This window comes from Marmota flaviventris, chromosome 11 (genome assembly GCF_047511675.1).
Source record: "Marmota flaviventris isolate mMarFla1 chromosome 11, mMarFla1.hap1, whole genome shotgun sequence".
In the NCBI taxonomy this organism is placed as follows: domain Eukaryota; kingdom Metazoa; phylum Chordata; class Mammalia; order Rodentia; family Sciuridae; genus Marmota; species Marmota flaviventris.
The window spans coordinates 88,486,296-88,500,665 of record NC_092508.1 but is presented as its reverse complement, the minus strand read 5'-3'; the positions used below and the strand labels follow the sequence as shown (position 1 = coordinate 88,500,665).

Genomic DNA, 14,370 nt, shown 5'->3' with positions numbered 1-14,370 from the left:
AGTTATAGCTCAAGGGCACAAAATTGCAGATATGTAGATGAATACATTTACAAGTCTAACTTAAAATTTGAAGACTATAGTTATAATATTGTAACATGTACTGGAAATCTGTGGAGAGCATATTTTAGGTGCTCTTAACTACCAACAAAAAAAATAAGTAAGAAATGATGGATATGTTAATTTGCTTGGCTATAGCAACCAGTTCACTATGCCTATCAAAGCATCATGTTGTACAAATGTAGATATATAGAGAGTAAAAAGCAATATCCCCAAATTTAAAATATGTCACCAAGATATAAGGTATCCCTATGAAAATCATAGTTATCTTAATATTAAAGCTTAATGTGATCTAATACACAAAATGATAAAAAGATGATAATGTTAGAACAAGCAAATAGTCTCAAAAAATATAGAAACAATTGTACACCTAGCAGCCATCTCTGAAAATGAGAAATTTTAAGTTTATCTGACACTACTTATTCTACTAAGAATCTTAAAGATTTATTTTAAAATAGCTATCACTAAATAACCACCACAACAATCCAATAGCACTTTGTGTTGGTGACATGGTTCCCCAGCCAGGTACCCAGCCCACTAATCCTTGCAGAGAAGCAGAGGTGAAGCTGCAGAGAGGCTGTGCCCCAGGGGTCTCCAGCACTGACAGCAAGGGCTGCACAGAGCCCATCATGCATGCACCATCCTTAGGTGCAGGAAGCCAGGACGCACTGACCTTCACCCCCCGTGGGAGCCCTACCCAGCCTGGGGACACCCACTGGAGGCCTGCTCTATATAATGCTGCAGCTCAAAATCCCCCCAGCATCCATGACCTCACAACCTTAACCAGCAGTGGGAAAATGGAAGTGTAGCAGACCTAGATGGGATTTCAGAGCTAACCAATAGTGTGAGTACTTTTTCAAACCCTGGTTAGCATAAATTTGGATCCATAGGTTGACCCAAGTGCTATATAAACCACTAAACAGCACACTCGAATAGCAACCCCATCTTGGGTCCCATCTTGCCCTGTCGCAAGTTCTGTTTCTATTGACCCTTGAATAAATCCTACTCTTAAACTCACTCATCCTCATCTTTGATTTTGTAAGACAAGAATCCAGAAAGACGAAGATGGCAGTGAATTGCTGTGACACTAGAGGGCACAGCCTGCCATTAAAAGTTGCAACATGGTCCTTGTTGCAGAGGCATACAGCTTGTGCGGATCCCACTTGCCAGCAGAAGTGGAAAAACTCCTGTTTCTTTGGGTTTGTAGTTTTGCTTTTGAAAGGATTTTCATTCATCTTTCAATTCATCGTTTTGATAACCTTAGGTAGGACCATGAATTTTACAACCTCCATCATATAGATGAGTACACTGAGAGTTAAAGTTAAAAAAAAAGAAAAGAAAAAGCAATCACAGAAACTTTGATATTACTTTTACTATGTATTTACTTTGCTAGGCTGCAAGTAATAGGAAAACAGGAACAGTTAAAGGTTTAAGGAAGTATTAGGTTAATCAAGATTATCTCTTTAGTGATATGAAAAACTGTGCTCTATATGTGTAATAAGAATTGTAATGCATTTCACTGTCATATATAAATAAAAATTAATTAAAAAAATAAAATGATAAAGTATAAAAAAGATTATATCTTTAAATGCATACAGTGTTTCTCCTTCATATATTCCATGTTCTCTAATTAAATGATAAAAGGTTATTTAATTGAGATTTATTCACAAAATTGAAAGTGTTACTATCCCACTGTTCTCTTTGCATGGTTTCAATAGTCTTGAAAGAGAAGAGAATGAGTGGCAATGGTTAATGAAAATGATTTTATGTTTCATGGGTTTTAAAAGGTTTTGAATTATATTTAACTGGTTTATTGTTAGGAAAAGAAGAAGTCAATCTTTCTATCCCTGTTCAAATGGCTTTAAGTTTTATTTTTGATAACTGGTTTAGTCTGATGGAATGTCATAAATCTTACACACACCTCAATAAGAAGTAATGGCAAGGCAAACATACACGGCATTTCCAGAACCCTCTGCATAACATTCCCTGAACTTCTGTGTCTTCCTGCAGGCAGGAGGGGAAGAGAGGGTGTAACTTTTGAGCCATGTCTGCAGGAAAGTGCTACAGAGATGACCTAGCAGGACACAAGGCAAGTGGATCTTCAGGGATTTCAAGGGAAAGCTACTGTAACCAAACCATACTCTGATGAAAGGCAAAAAAGGAATCACTTTTCATTAGTAAATGAAATAGTTAGAACAAAGGTGACCCACGTATCTTCTGTCCCTTCAGTTAAGCTGACACTGGATGCATGGAATGACAATAATATTTTCTTCTTATTCATTCTCAGTAACAAAACGCTGAAGTAGCAATTTCTGTATGATGCCATTTCTCTAATATAACTTGAAAGTAAGTAGTTTGTACGTGTGCTTGAGAAAGAGGGTAGGGGTGAGGAGGGAGGAGTGAGGGAGAGAGATACTGCACATAAGAAATGACAAAAACAACGGGGCTGGGGTTGTAGCTCAACTGTAGAGTGCATCCCTCACACATGTGAGGCACTGGGTTCGATCCTCAGCACCACATAAAAAATTCATAAATTAAATATATTAGAAAAAAAGAAATGACAAAACATAAAATAATAAACTGCAGTATACATACACAATGGAATATTACTCAGCATTAAAAGAGAATAAAATATAGCTTTTAAAGGTAAATAAATGGAGTTGGAGAATATCAAGCTAAGCAAAGTAAGCCTATCCCCAAAACCAAAGGTTGCATGTTCTTTCTGATAAGTGGATGCTGATCCATAATGGAAGGGAAGGGCATGGGAAAAATGAAGGAATTTTGATTTGGCAAAGGGAATGGAAGTGGGGAGGGGGCATGGGGACAGGAAAGAGTGGAATGGGATGGACTTAATTACCCTAGGTACATATATGACTGCACATATGGTGCAATGCTACATCGTGTACAAACAAAGAAATGAAAAGTGCTGCAATTGTGTACAATGAATCAAAATGCATTCTGTTCTCATATATACCTAATTAAAATAAATGAATTAATTTAAAAAAACATAAAAGCAAAAAAGGATGTTCTCCTATTCAAATCTAAGATGCCTATTAACAGTAGTAACTGAGAGTGAGACTGAGAATGCCAATAGTAGAAGTGCACTCTGGAATATGGCTGACCACCTCAAGGATCAAACTCTTCTCTCTAAATCTCTACAGTTGATCACTGATAACATGCAAATGTTCTTTATTTTGAGTTTCATGTCTGCTCAAATAGCCTTAGAGAAATAGATCTTAAGAGAAATCTTATTTCTTTTACGTCTTCTGATTTCATATATGCTCAGTTTACAACTGGGTACATAATTAATAATACGAGGATATATTAGTATTTTATAACTATAATCTTAATAGTGAATAGTATTTTCAATTAAAAAAATACTAGTTACAGAAGAAACCTAATTTCAGAAACTATCCTTTAATTCCCACCTACATTCAGCTTTCATATTTTCTACAGACTCAAAAGGGGAGATAGTGAGGAAGGATTTTGACCAAATTATATTGCTATATTGTGTACATGTACAAATATGAAACAACAAATTCCAACATTATGTGCAACTCTACTGCACCAATAAAAATATGAAAAAAATATTTTCTATAGCCTGTAGTTTTATTTCAAGGAAATATTAAGGGGAAATTGTTGTTTCATTGTGTTATGATTGCAAAACCCAAATGGAAATGTTCTGATAACAATCTCACCAATTAAAAAAGCTTGAACTTCTCATTTCATCAAATAACATTTATCAAATATCCCATGAAAGTTTTAAGGAATGATCAAGGATATCCATATGAAAAAGTGAAATTATAGTTACTTTTGAATAAATACATCTACATTAAAAAGAGCGTGACTTCAAGTAGAGACAAAATACCTAAGACAAATGGTATTAGAAATTTTTTTTCTTAAAATAATCAAGTTTATATGATTTAAATCTACTTAGAGTTCAAATGTTTTTGAGGTAATATTTAGATAATTAAAAACTAAATGCAAAAAGGCAGAATTTTCAAACATGTTTTAAACATCATTTCAAACATATATGCATCATTAATTTCATAATTATATTTGGCTTAAAAAGATGAAAATTGTCAAAAATAGTACCTAAAATTTAATTTTCTCTTTAAATAATAGGCTATGTATAATTGCTTAAAAAGTAGTAGAGCTAACCTCCTGAGAAAATTTCATTTTTTTATATTACTGCTTCAGAAACTGATCTATATCTATTATTAATATGTATCAATACCATTAACAAAAACAGCCACTTCTTGTTAAATGTAGTATCAGATGTAATGAAACACACACACACACACACACACACACACAAGTGTCTTTCCCGTTTTAATTTTTAAAACTTTGTCCACAATTTTTCTAAGGCCTACATTATTTTAGATAGAGGCATTTCTTCACAACTTACATATGCTTTTGTTCGATATTTTATTTTTAAGGGTATTTGTATAGTATAAATCTTGGCTTAAACATTTTCTTTTTCTTTTTGTGGTACTGGGGATTGAACTCAGGGCCTCCCACATACCAGGCAAGCACTCTATCACTGAGCCAAATCCCTGCCCCATAGCTAATAGCCTTGGAAGACAGAAGTAATATAGACTGGGGCAGAGGGCAGATTTTTTTTTCCATATTGATAATGTCTTCTTCCACTGCAATTGTTGGGCAGATTTCCTGGCATATGTCTTATAAGATCTGGAGTTTCTAAGCCAGGGCTTCTTTGAGTATGTAAACTCACTATATTTGCAGAATTTAATTAAGTTGCTTGCGCACTGCCCCATATAACTTGAGGATGGAGGTTCAGGGGAAGCATTATAAACATGAAAGTGATACTTCTTGCTGTGTCATGAGTGATACAAATCTTCTATGTCTGATCTAGGAATTTGTGTCACCTGTCAGAATCCATGGATCTCCTGTAGTCCACTTTTATCTTGCAGCCAAAATCAAACCTAAGATCCTTTACCATTCTTGACATAATAATAAGGTTTTGTTTTGGATCCTGAGCTTTGACTTCTATTGTCTCCTAGGGCATAAGGCATCTTTAGTTGATTCTAGCTGTAGTCTAACAGTCCCAGGTATAATTGATAGTTATGTTACAGAGAAATCATGTTATCGATGATGACTACCAGGTTTGTTCAGGATTCATGCTGATAGAAGACAGGATACTTTTGAGCTAGCAATGTCCGTTACTACAGTATGTGATAATCTGAATAAAATGATTGCTTAGCACTTCAACATACGTATTTTTCCTCCAGCATTACCCTTACAGTTATAGAAATCATTGTCAATATCATCTATGGTAGGACCCAAACTCAGGGCCACACAATCCACCAACTTTTGAAAGAATTCATAAGGTGATGAAACAAGAATAGTTAACATCATATAAAAGACATAATTCCTTTAAAAATTATATTGGTATTCTTTGTATATGTAATTTACAAAATCTCTATGAAGGATATCACAAATCTGATGTCTTCACTCGTTACACTTGACTTTGGGAAGGACAATGTCACATACACAACCAAGCAATGCCCCAAATAGAATGGGACAGAGGGATACACTTAAAATCATTGTTGCCTGACCTACCAAAATTAACACAAATTGCCATGACTGTAGTGAGTGATATTTTTCTCTGGGGACTAGATAATTCCTTTAAAAAAACAAGACCACTTCAGCTGACTTAGTAGCTGATTCTCTTGTCTCATCACTCAAGAACAAAGATGAAGTAAATTTAGCTTTTTTTTAGTTAAAAAAAAAGATAGGCATATATATAGAAAAAAAGAGAGAGAGAAAGCTGACCCCAAGATATTCAGAGATGAACATACAGTTAAATCACCACATTTAACATTTAGTTCCCATGCTTAAGGTGACTGGATATATACAGAACTTGGTATTAATGCACAGCCATAGTCACTTTCAGAATATTAACAAATGCTGGAATTTCAAACTTTGCTTCAGTGTTGGGTATTAAACTATGAATTTGAAAAGTGATACAAAACCTGTAATTCTACTGCCAGGACCACTTCTGGTAAAAAAAAATATATATATATTACAACGTGATCTCACCAATAACAAACTGACAAAGTAATAAATAATCCTTTAATTTAACCAAGGTCAGAAATAAAATAACATGAATCATGACTTGCCTGGCATAAAACTGCCAGTTCTCATACATCCTGTGAAGCCTGCTTTGAGAACAATGAAATCAGAAGGCCTGTGTCTAATTCTCCAAGACACTATGAAGGGAAAAAAGCATTCTAGAATTGCCTATTCATCTTTTGTAAAAACTTACAGTGATTGCTGCAATGGATGTCCAGGCTATAATGAAGCAAAGGAAGAAACACTAATAATAAATTGCTTTATTTTAGTTTAAGGTTTGGTCATTTGAGATTGGGATCTCAGCTCAGTAACTGAACTCGAGACATGTCCCCAACCCTGCTTTCCTAAGCTGTACTGTGTGTAGGCAAGTGATTGTGTTTCCAACTGTGATTCTCTTCTTTTCAATCCTACTATGGTGATCTATGTTAAACTAATTCCTGTTTCTTTTCTCACTTGATGATTCGCTGTCAGCTGTATAAAATTTATAATAACTCATTTATAAAGGCATTTGTCCCAGTGCAAAAAGTAGTTTTTTTCTATTGATCCTAGATGTCTCATGTTAAAAAATACTTATTTACTTGACAAATTGTTTATTTCACTTTACACATGCACTTGCTGCCTCTATATTTGAACACTGAAGGAGAAGGAGTAAAAAGAGAACTTTATGCTGTGTTTTGTTGAATGCTTTCATATAAGGAAAGTGGTTTGGAAAATGCTACTATGGCTTTGATTTTTCTTCTTTAGATCATAGCAAGATGACCTTTCTTTAGATAGAGTGGTCTTCTGAACAGCCAACCTAAGTGGTACATAATCTTCTGTGAGTTCCTATGCACAGAGGCCATAAATATTCATCTGCATAGGGCTTCTAAACTTTTTATTGCCTTAAACTTTTTACTACACATTAGATTGCATATATCCTAGAACGTAAGGCTTGTCACAGCTGAACAGATAAATGGCTCACCATCGTGGAGCACTGTGTCTGACAGAGGAATATATCTTGTGTTCAAGAAGGTGACAAAGGTCACGGAGGACCAGTGACACACAATTGTGCAATGTTATCCCTCAGATAACCAATATTTTTGCAATGTTCACATTGCTCTTCTGGGAGTAAGGCATACTGGAAAACCCTGGCTTTTCTTTCAGGCAACTGAAATAGCATTTATGAATTACTATTTCATTAATATAGAAAAATTAATCATGCTTTCTGTTACCAATTCTGATAATTTTAGCTTTATATATGGTTCTCAGAGGTATTAAGTTCCAAGTACTATGCCACATGGGACACTGATTCTAGCGGTGAGAGGATTTTGCCCTGACAGACAAAATTCTCAAGGACAAAATGTCCAATCTACTTTCAATCTTGGTACCTTCCCAGAGTGGCATGAGAGTTCATCCTTAATCAATCATGTATCATGCCAATATTTTCTGTTGGGTGCATGCCTTTTCTGGCATAGTCTTGTGGTGCAAATTCATTAAGAAGAAATCCTGGGTGTTTAGTCTGGCCAGACCATCTGCCAATGGATTTTTTTATTCATTTGGTGTCGATTCGATAAATATGAATGAAACAAGGAAGACCATATCTCAGTAGCTACAACATCTCTCTTGATTTGCTGCTTAGACTCAGATTACTCAGTCACATGACTCTAATCTAGCCTTCACTAAATCAGAAGCCCAGAAGAATAAGCACTAACAAGAGGTTATTGGTACACTAATATCGGTTTTGCCTTCTCTGAAACTATGAACTCTATTTATAGACCTCCTGCATTTTAATTTCCTCATATGCAAACTAACACTAACATACCCTTGAAAATTTTTACCATTAAATACACAGGAACTGAAATAATTTATATAAAGACACTTTGTATTCTTGGCAAGAAATGAGTTACCATGCTATAGTTTTTGATTTTTCCCAGTACATTTCAAATGAACTGAAGCAAGTTGCATGCTATGGTAATATAGTAGAATTTTTAACAGTTAAAAGCAACAATTAATTCTGAAATAAGAACTCACTTGTTTTTGTTGGTTTAACATTGTTTAATGTGAAAAGTATAGATAAAATTCTCTTTATTTTCCCTTCTGTTTCATTGAGATTACTGCATCTATGAATTATAAATACTAGAAAAAGACCAATAGTCTCAGAAAAATTTCCTCTACTTTTTACCAAGTATATAATTACACATGTACAACAATAGTAAACAAATGTCCTAACATCGGTTTTATAACCAAAATTGTATACAATATTTTATTATGAGTCAAAGTCTTCTGATTTTTATTTACAGAAAGATATCCAGCAATAGCCTGGGTTATGTATAAATAAAAACTTATCTTTCTGTTGCTTTCCCCCTACAGTTAAGCCTGTCAGTATGGATCATTCCAAGTGCTCCTGGAGTGTGTGCTCAGCTAGAGTTCCTTTAAAGATATTTGTATCTCTGGCTTCCAAGAAAATATTGAACATGATTTGTTTTTATTTGGTTTGGCAGTTATGGCAAGAGACAAACTACATAAGGCAAAATGTTGGATGAAAGGCCAGTAAGACAAAAGAAAGACAGGGACAGAAAAACCACAGTGAAAACTCATCTATGGATTTGGGAAAAGAGACAGGGCCATTTCTAATAGAATACAACAAACACCCAAGATAATATCTCCTGTATCTCCTCCAACCATGATATTTAAACATGTGTGAAACTTGTTAAAACATGAATGAAGGACAAACTTGATAAATTAGACAACATTTAACTACGAGATGAAGTAGCCAGGAAAAAACATAAGTGAACAATTAAAACACACTTTCAAACTAAGTTGAGTATGTGGCTGTGAGGAGAAGCATTTGCCACTGTCTTGATGATACCCCCCAATGCTGTGTATGAGTGCTTTATATGTGCTTACTAAAAGTACAGGAGCAGCAGGAGCAGACATCACGTACTTCTCCACTTACTATCTCATAGGCTGACACACCAATGATTACAGGTTGAGTTAGGGGTCAGTGTAATTCCCAATAAGCCTCTCTATATTCTACTTTTGGTGCAGGAAAGAAAGCAAGTTTTGAACTTACAATGGACAAGTGATGACTGGCTCTTTTTCCTGAAACTTTTTGCTGTTGTTGTTCTTTGTAGTTACACATGACAGTAGAATCTATTTTGATATATTAATACAAACATGGACTATCTTACTCTGATTAGGATCAAAGTCTTGTGAATGTACACAATGTTGAGATTCACAGTGGTGTATTCAGACATGTACATAGGAAAGTTATGTGAAATTCATTCCACTGTCTTTCCTATTCCCATCTCCCATCCCTTCCTTTCATTCCTCTTTATCTAATCTACTGGACTTCTATGCTCCCCATCCCTGCCTTGTTGTGGGTTAGCATCCAAATATCAAAAAGAACATTTTCCTTTTGGTTTGTGGGGCTTGTCTTATTTCACCTATCATGATCGTCTCCAGATCCATCCATTTACTGGCGAATGTCATAAAGTCATTCTTCTTTATGGTTGAGTTCCATTGTGTGTATATATACCACAATTTCTTTATCCATTTTTCTGTTGGTAGGCATCTAGCTTGGTTCCATAGCTTGCGTATTGTGAATTGAGGTGCTATAAAGATTGATGTGGCTTCATCACTGCAGTATGCTGATTTTAACTTCTTCTGGCTGTTAACCAAACTTTCACTATTTTTGAGCCACAAGAATGTATATGGAAATAGGCAATTTATATAAATAGTTAAATTTATTGAGATGAAAAGTTATCCTGGCAGAGTTTTACTTCCTCTATGTTCTATAATAGTAGTACTTTTAGTTTTGTCTTCTGCTTATCCCGATTGTGTGTGTGTGTGTGTGTGTGTGTGTGTGTGTAAGAGAGAGAGAGACAGAGAGAGAGACATAGAGAAAGAGAGAGAGAGAGAAATAAATACTGGGTGTTGAAAATGTACCCAGGGCCCTGTACATACTAGGCAGTGCTCTACCACTGCACAGATCATTTTTTTCTGTTTATCTCAGTTGCTTATACCAGCTCAGCTCATTTTTATATTTACAATAATTTTTCTATGAGTTTATGCATTTCCTCCCTTCTTTGGTAATATTATCCATCTATCAACATATTTCCATATCTATTTATTCTTCTATCTATGCTTACTCTAAAGTGATTCATAAACTTTTAATGTAGCATAGAATAAAGGTAAGAAGGAAAAATAATTAAAAGGTCTGTGAACCATATAACTGAAATTGAGGAGCTGAACAGAAAATTTCAAGGTTAGAATATTATCTAGATGTTAGTATCTGATGAACAGAGCCTCCCCTCAAGTTCCTACAATGACAAAGAACAAAAGTGAAAACACAAGATCTCTGAGCTCATTCTCTTGATCATTTCACTGATACTATTATGAGGCAACTTTTATGTTTTTCAAGGTCAATAAGACTAGATTTAAAAATTCATTTAGAATCAACTTAAACATGTCATTGGATGTTGAGTGAGCCTCTCAAATTTTAAGCAGGATGATAGATTTTTGTACTGCATAAAGGAGTTCAAGGTCTGAACCACCATAAAGGTAGGTGCTTTCAGAGATACCGTCCATCCTTGGCAAGAAGTCTAGGGTTGGAGCAAAAGTAGGATGAAAACAGGTGGAAATTCATAAAGGCTAACAGAGTGAGTGTGTATGTGTGTGTGTGTTTTCTTTCTGTTGGATGTCAAAGTCATCCACTGGGTTAGCAGAAAGTCCCATGTTATTCCAGAAAAGCAATTTTAAATGCATCCTTAGAGATTTTTTTTTTAAACTATGAAATGAATATTTTAACCACAACTTTCCTCCCAAGAATTAAAATAAAGTTCAGCCTACTTGATAGACTTTAAGTTATCTAAAGACATGCTTAAGCCCTGTCTTTTGGTGAACAATTAGTCTTGACAGGTCCCTTTTATTCTGATGATAAATAAACTACAAGAAAATAGGAATTCAAAATCATACTACAGAAAAAAGGAAGAGAAAAAATCACCTAGGGACTTAAGGAAAATATATATTTGAGAATTATCTTCTATAGAAATCACATTGTAGGTAATTTTTAACATTCCTTTACCAAAGGAAATAAACTTATGCCATGCATGGTTGCAAACACCTGTAATCTTAGCTACTTGGGATATTGAACAGAAAGGGTCTCAAGTTCTGATGCTAGCCTGGACAATTTATTGAGATTGTCTCAAAGTAAAATGTAAAAAGGGTTGGGGAGATAGGCCAGTGTAAGACATCTTGAACAAGGTCCTGGGTTCAATTCCTAGCACAAAAGAGAGAGATAGAGAGAGAGAGAGAGAGAGAGAGAGAGAGAGAGAGAGAGAGAGAACTGCGAAAGAGATAAAACTCATATTTGTGTTTAGAAGTGTGAAATTCTACAAAAACATGAAGAATATTTCTAGAATTTTGAAGAGAAGATTCATACTGAAAAGAATTGCTATTCACACAGAAAGGTAAAGACATTTGCTATACATAAGAACTAGACAATATATACCTTATACGCACTTCCTGAAAAAGTTACTTCAAGATATATTCCATCTATTCTACAAATTAATGAAAACTAATAAATAAACTACAGTGTACCAAAAATCAAAGAATTTAAAAATATACTTAAAGAAAATCTAATATAGGTCTAAAAGTATTGTAAAATATTATAAAATTAATTAATTGTTCAATGTCAAAATATACTTACAAAGAATCCTTTTGATTTTAATTAATACAATTGATCAGAAATCCTAAATTATACTCCTAAATTATAACATAAGAACTATATTATAATTATATAGTTAAATAAAGGGGCAGAAAGAAAACTAGAGTCTTCATCTCAGAGTTGAAATTCCAATGACAGTAATAGAATTTAAACTTATAGTAATATTACAAATAGCTAAGGAGGATCTTACACAAATGGACCATGGACTATAAGGTAAAATACAGAAAAAACTATAAACAATAAAGAAATAGACAAATCTATAACAATGAATCATAAATAGTACATTAAATATGAAAAGACAATTAATGGCTTAAATGAAGTCAATAAAAATCATGTTCACAAAGAATATTCAGTTACATGATAAGTAAAATAGAGAACAAAATAAATTATATTGTAGTGTTTGTTATTCAAAACTAAAAGTGTACAAGATAATTAAGAGTTCAGTCTCCATAATAAAATAATTTGGGGTCTAAATACCCCAGGACCTTTAGGTTCTTTTGTACCTTTAGAATGAACTAGAACATCACCTTTTACTGGGTCTCAAATCCATTGACATCTAATCTCCAGCTTGTCAACTGCAGAACCTAAGATTATGTGAGCTGATTTCTCACAATAAAATCCTTCAAACTGTATGTGTGTGTGTATATATACATATACAAATCCATCCATCCATCCTACTGGTTCTATTTCTCTGGAGAACTCTAACTAGCATACAATTTAAAATTAAATCATTCAGAAATTTTTATATAGAGCTCAGTGCATGCATAATATTGTTGTTATTGTTCTTAAGGGAGACAATTTGTGGTAGAAATAAGAAATTTCAAGAGTCACTTTGGAATAATAATATGCAATAAATTGGAGAATGCCAGTAAAAGTTAACAAAAGTACCATTAATCCAGGACAATCATTTCAATTAATCATTTCACTACTTTGATAAAGTCTATAAATTCCTTATAAGTCTCTTTCTTTGTCTTCTTCCTTGTACTTCACCACCAAATAGATAGCTGAGCCCATTTAGTCATTTTAAGTCATTTTAAATCAATGTTCTACTAACTATCTCATTAACTATGTGATTTTAGTTGCAAGTGCTGATGGTGAGGTTCTTTTACAATTTCATTAAATATTTGCTTGTTTGGCATATACTTATTTAATTTTCTTTGTTAAACTTCATGCAACACTGACAGAATACTCTGCCAATTTCATCACTGTCATTAATTATCTGTTCATTAGAAACTGATTCAATTAATAATTTGTAGTCTGGAAAGAACAATATCTAAGAAATTTTCTGAATTTCTCCTCTAATTTGATTGTAATTCCTTTGGTTTCACCTGTTTCTTTCTAATCTTCAGAATGAGGCATATAAACAATATGTGTGACAAGAAAAGAAACTTACATGTGCAAGTTGTCCCATTTTCATCCAAAAGTTGATTATCGGCACAAGCACAGACTCGGCCTGCTGGAATGGCCAAGCAAAGTGTACTACAGCCCCCATTATTGACTCGGCACATATTGTCACCTACAATAGGAGAGAAGCAAATATATTAGAGAACACTGATTCCAACCAGTCAGCCAGTTTAAGCCCACTTTCTTTTTAGTAGGTACACATAGGTATAGATATATATATATTTTGATATGCTATGTATATTATATATTCAATAATATAGTCAAGACTCCTTCTGAATTGTAATAAAATTCAGAAATATTTTAAAATATGTAATTTTTTTGGTAGAGAAGAAGAATTTCAGTGTTGACTGCAGAAGAAAGTGGTCTGTGTACAGTTAGATACAAGGAAAAAGAAAAAGAGGGCCAAATACATCTGTCTTTATTCAAGTTTGAGTTCTTGACTACTGGCTCTTGGAATTCAGCTTTGGGTTTCTCACAAACAGAAAATAAACAAGAAACAAGGCTGAGATATTCCATTTTGTGCAAATGGAATGCAAGTATGCTTGTATGACGGAGTGTTGGTGACTCAAAAGAGCACAGGGTATGTGCAGCTTGATGGCTATCAAGAGAATGTACAGTACAGAAGGGTGAATGTGTTGTCCATAGGACCTAATGTGCAGAGACACTGATGAGGCATAAAATGATCATCAATTAATAGGCATGAGAGAAAATTATTCATGAATATATATGTGAAAGCACCTTTGGAGACTTTCAGAAAAAAACAAGCAAATTTTTGAAGGGGTTGGAGATTATATTTCATAAAGTTGTAGGAAAGAGTAAATAAAATTAACATAATCACCATTTTTATGCTATGTATTCCTACAGGTTGGAAAGGCAAGAAAGAAAGTGAACTGAGCCATACATCTGTCCAACTTTACAAAGAACTCTACAACACTAGCAATCCAATTGGCAGTGTCATCAACATACTGTCATCATTTATACTATGTTGCATTTTCAAGGTACAAATAAAAAGGTTTTGATTATATCAGAAGATCTTTTTTAAATATTAAGAACAAAAGAGGGCTGGGAATGTGGCTCAAGCCATAGCACGCTCGCCTGGCATGCGT

The 14,370-nt window shown here is 34.1% G+C and overlaps 1 protein-coding gene across 1 annotated transcript in view; it reads right to left on the bottom strand.

The window, feature by feature from the left end:
* The window catches only part of Lrp1b (LDL receptor related protein 1B), a 1,514,976-nt gene that overhangs the window by 746,284 nt on the left and 754,322 nt on the right, over window positions 1–14,370 (bottom strand). Inside the window, exon 15 of the mRNA XM_071619306.1 lies at window positions 13,254–13,376. Coding sequence (XP_071475407.1) covers window positions 13,254–13,376 — 123 coding nt within the window. The remainder of the gene's footprint in view (window positions 1–13,253; window positions 13,377–14,370) is intronic.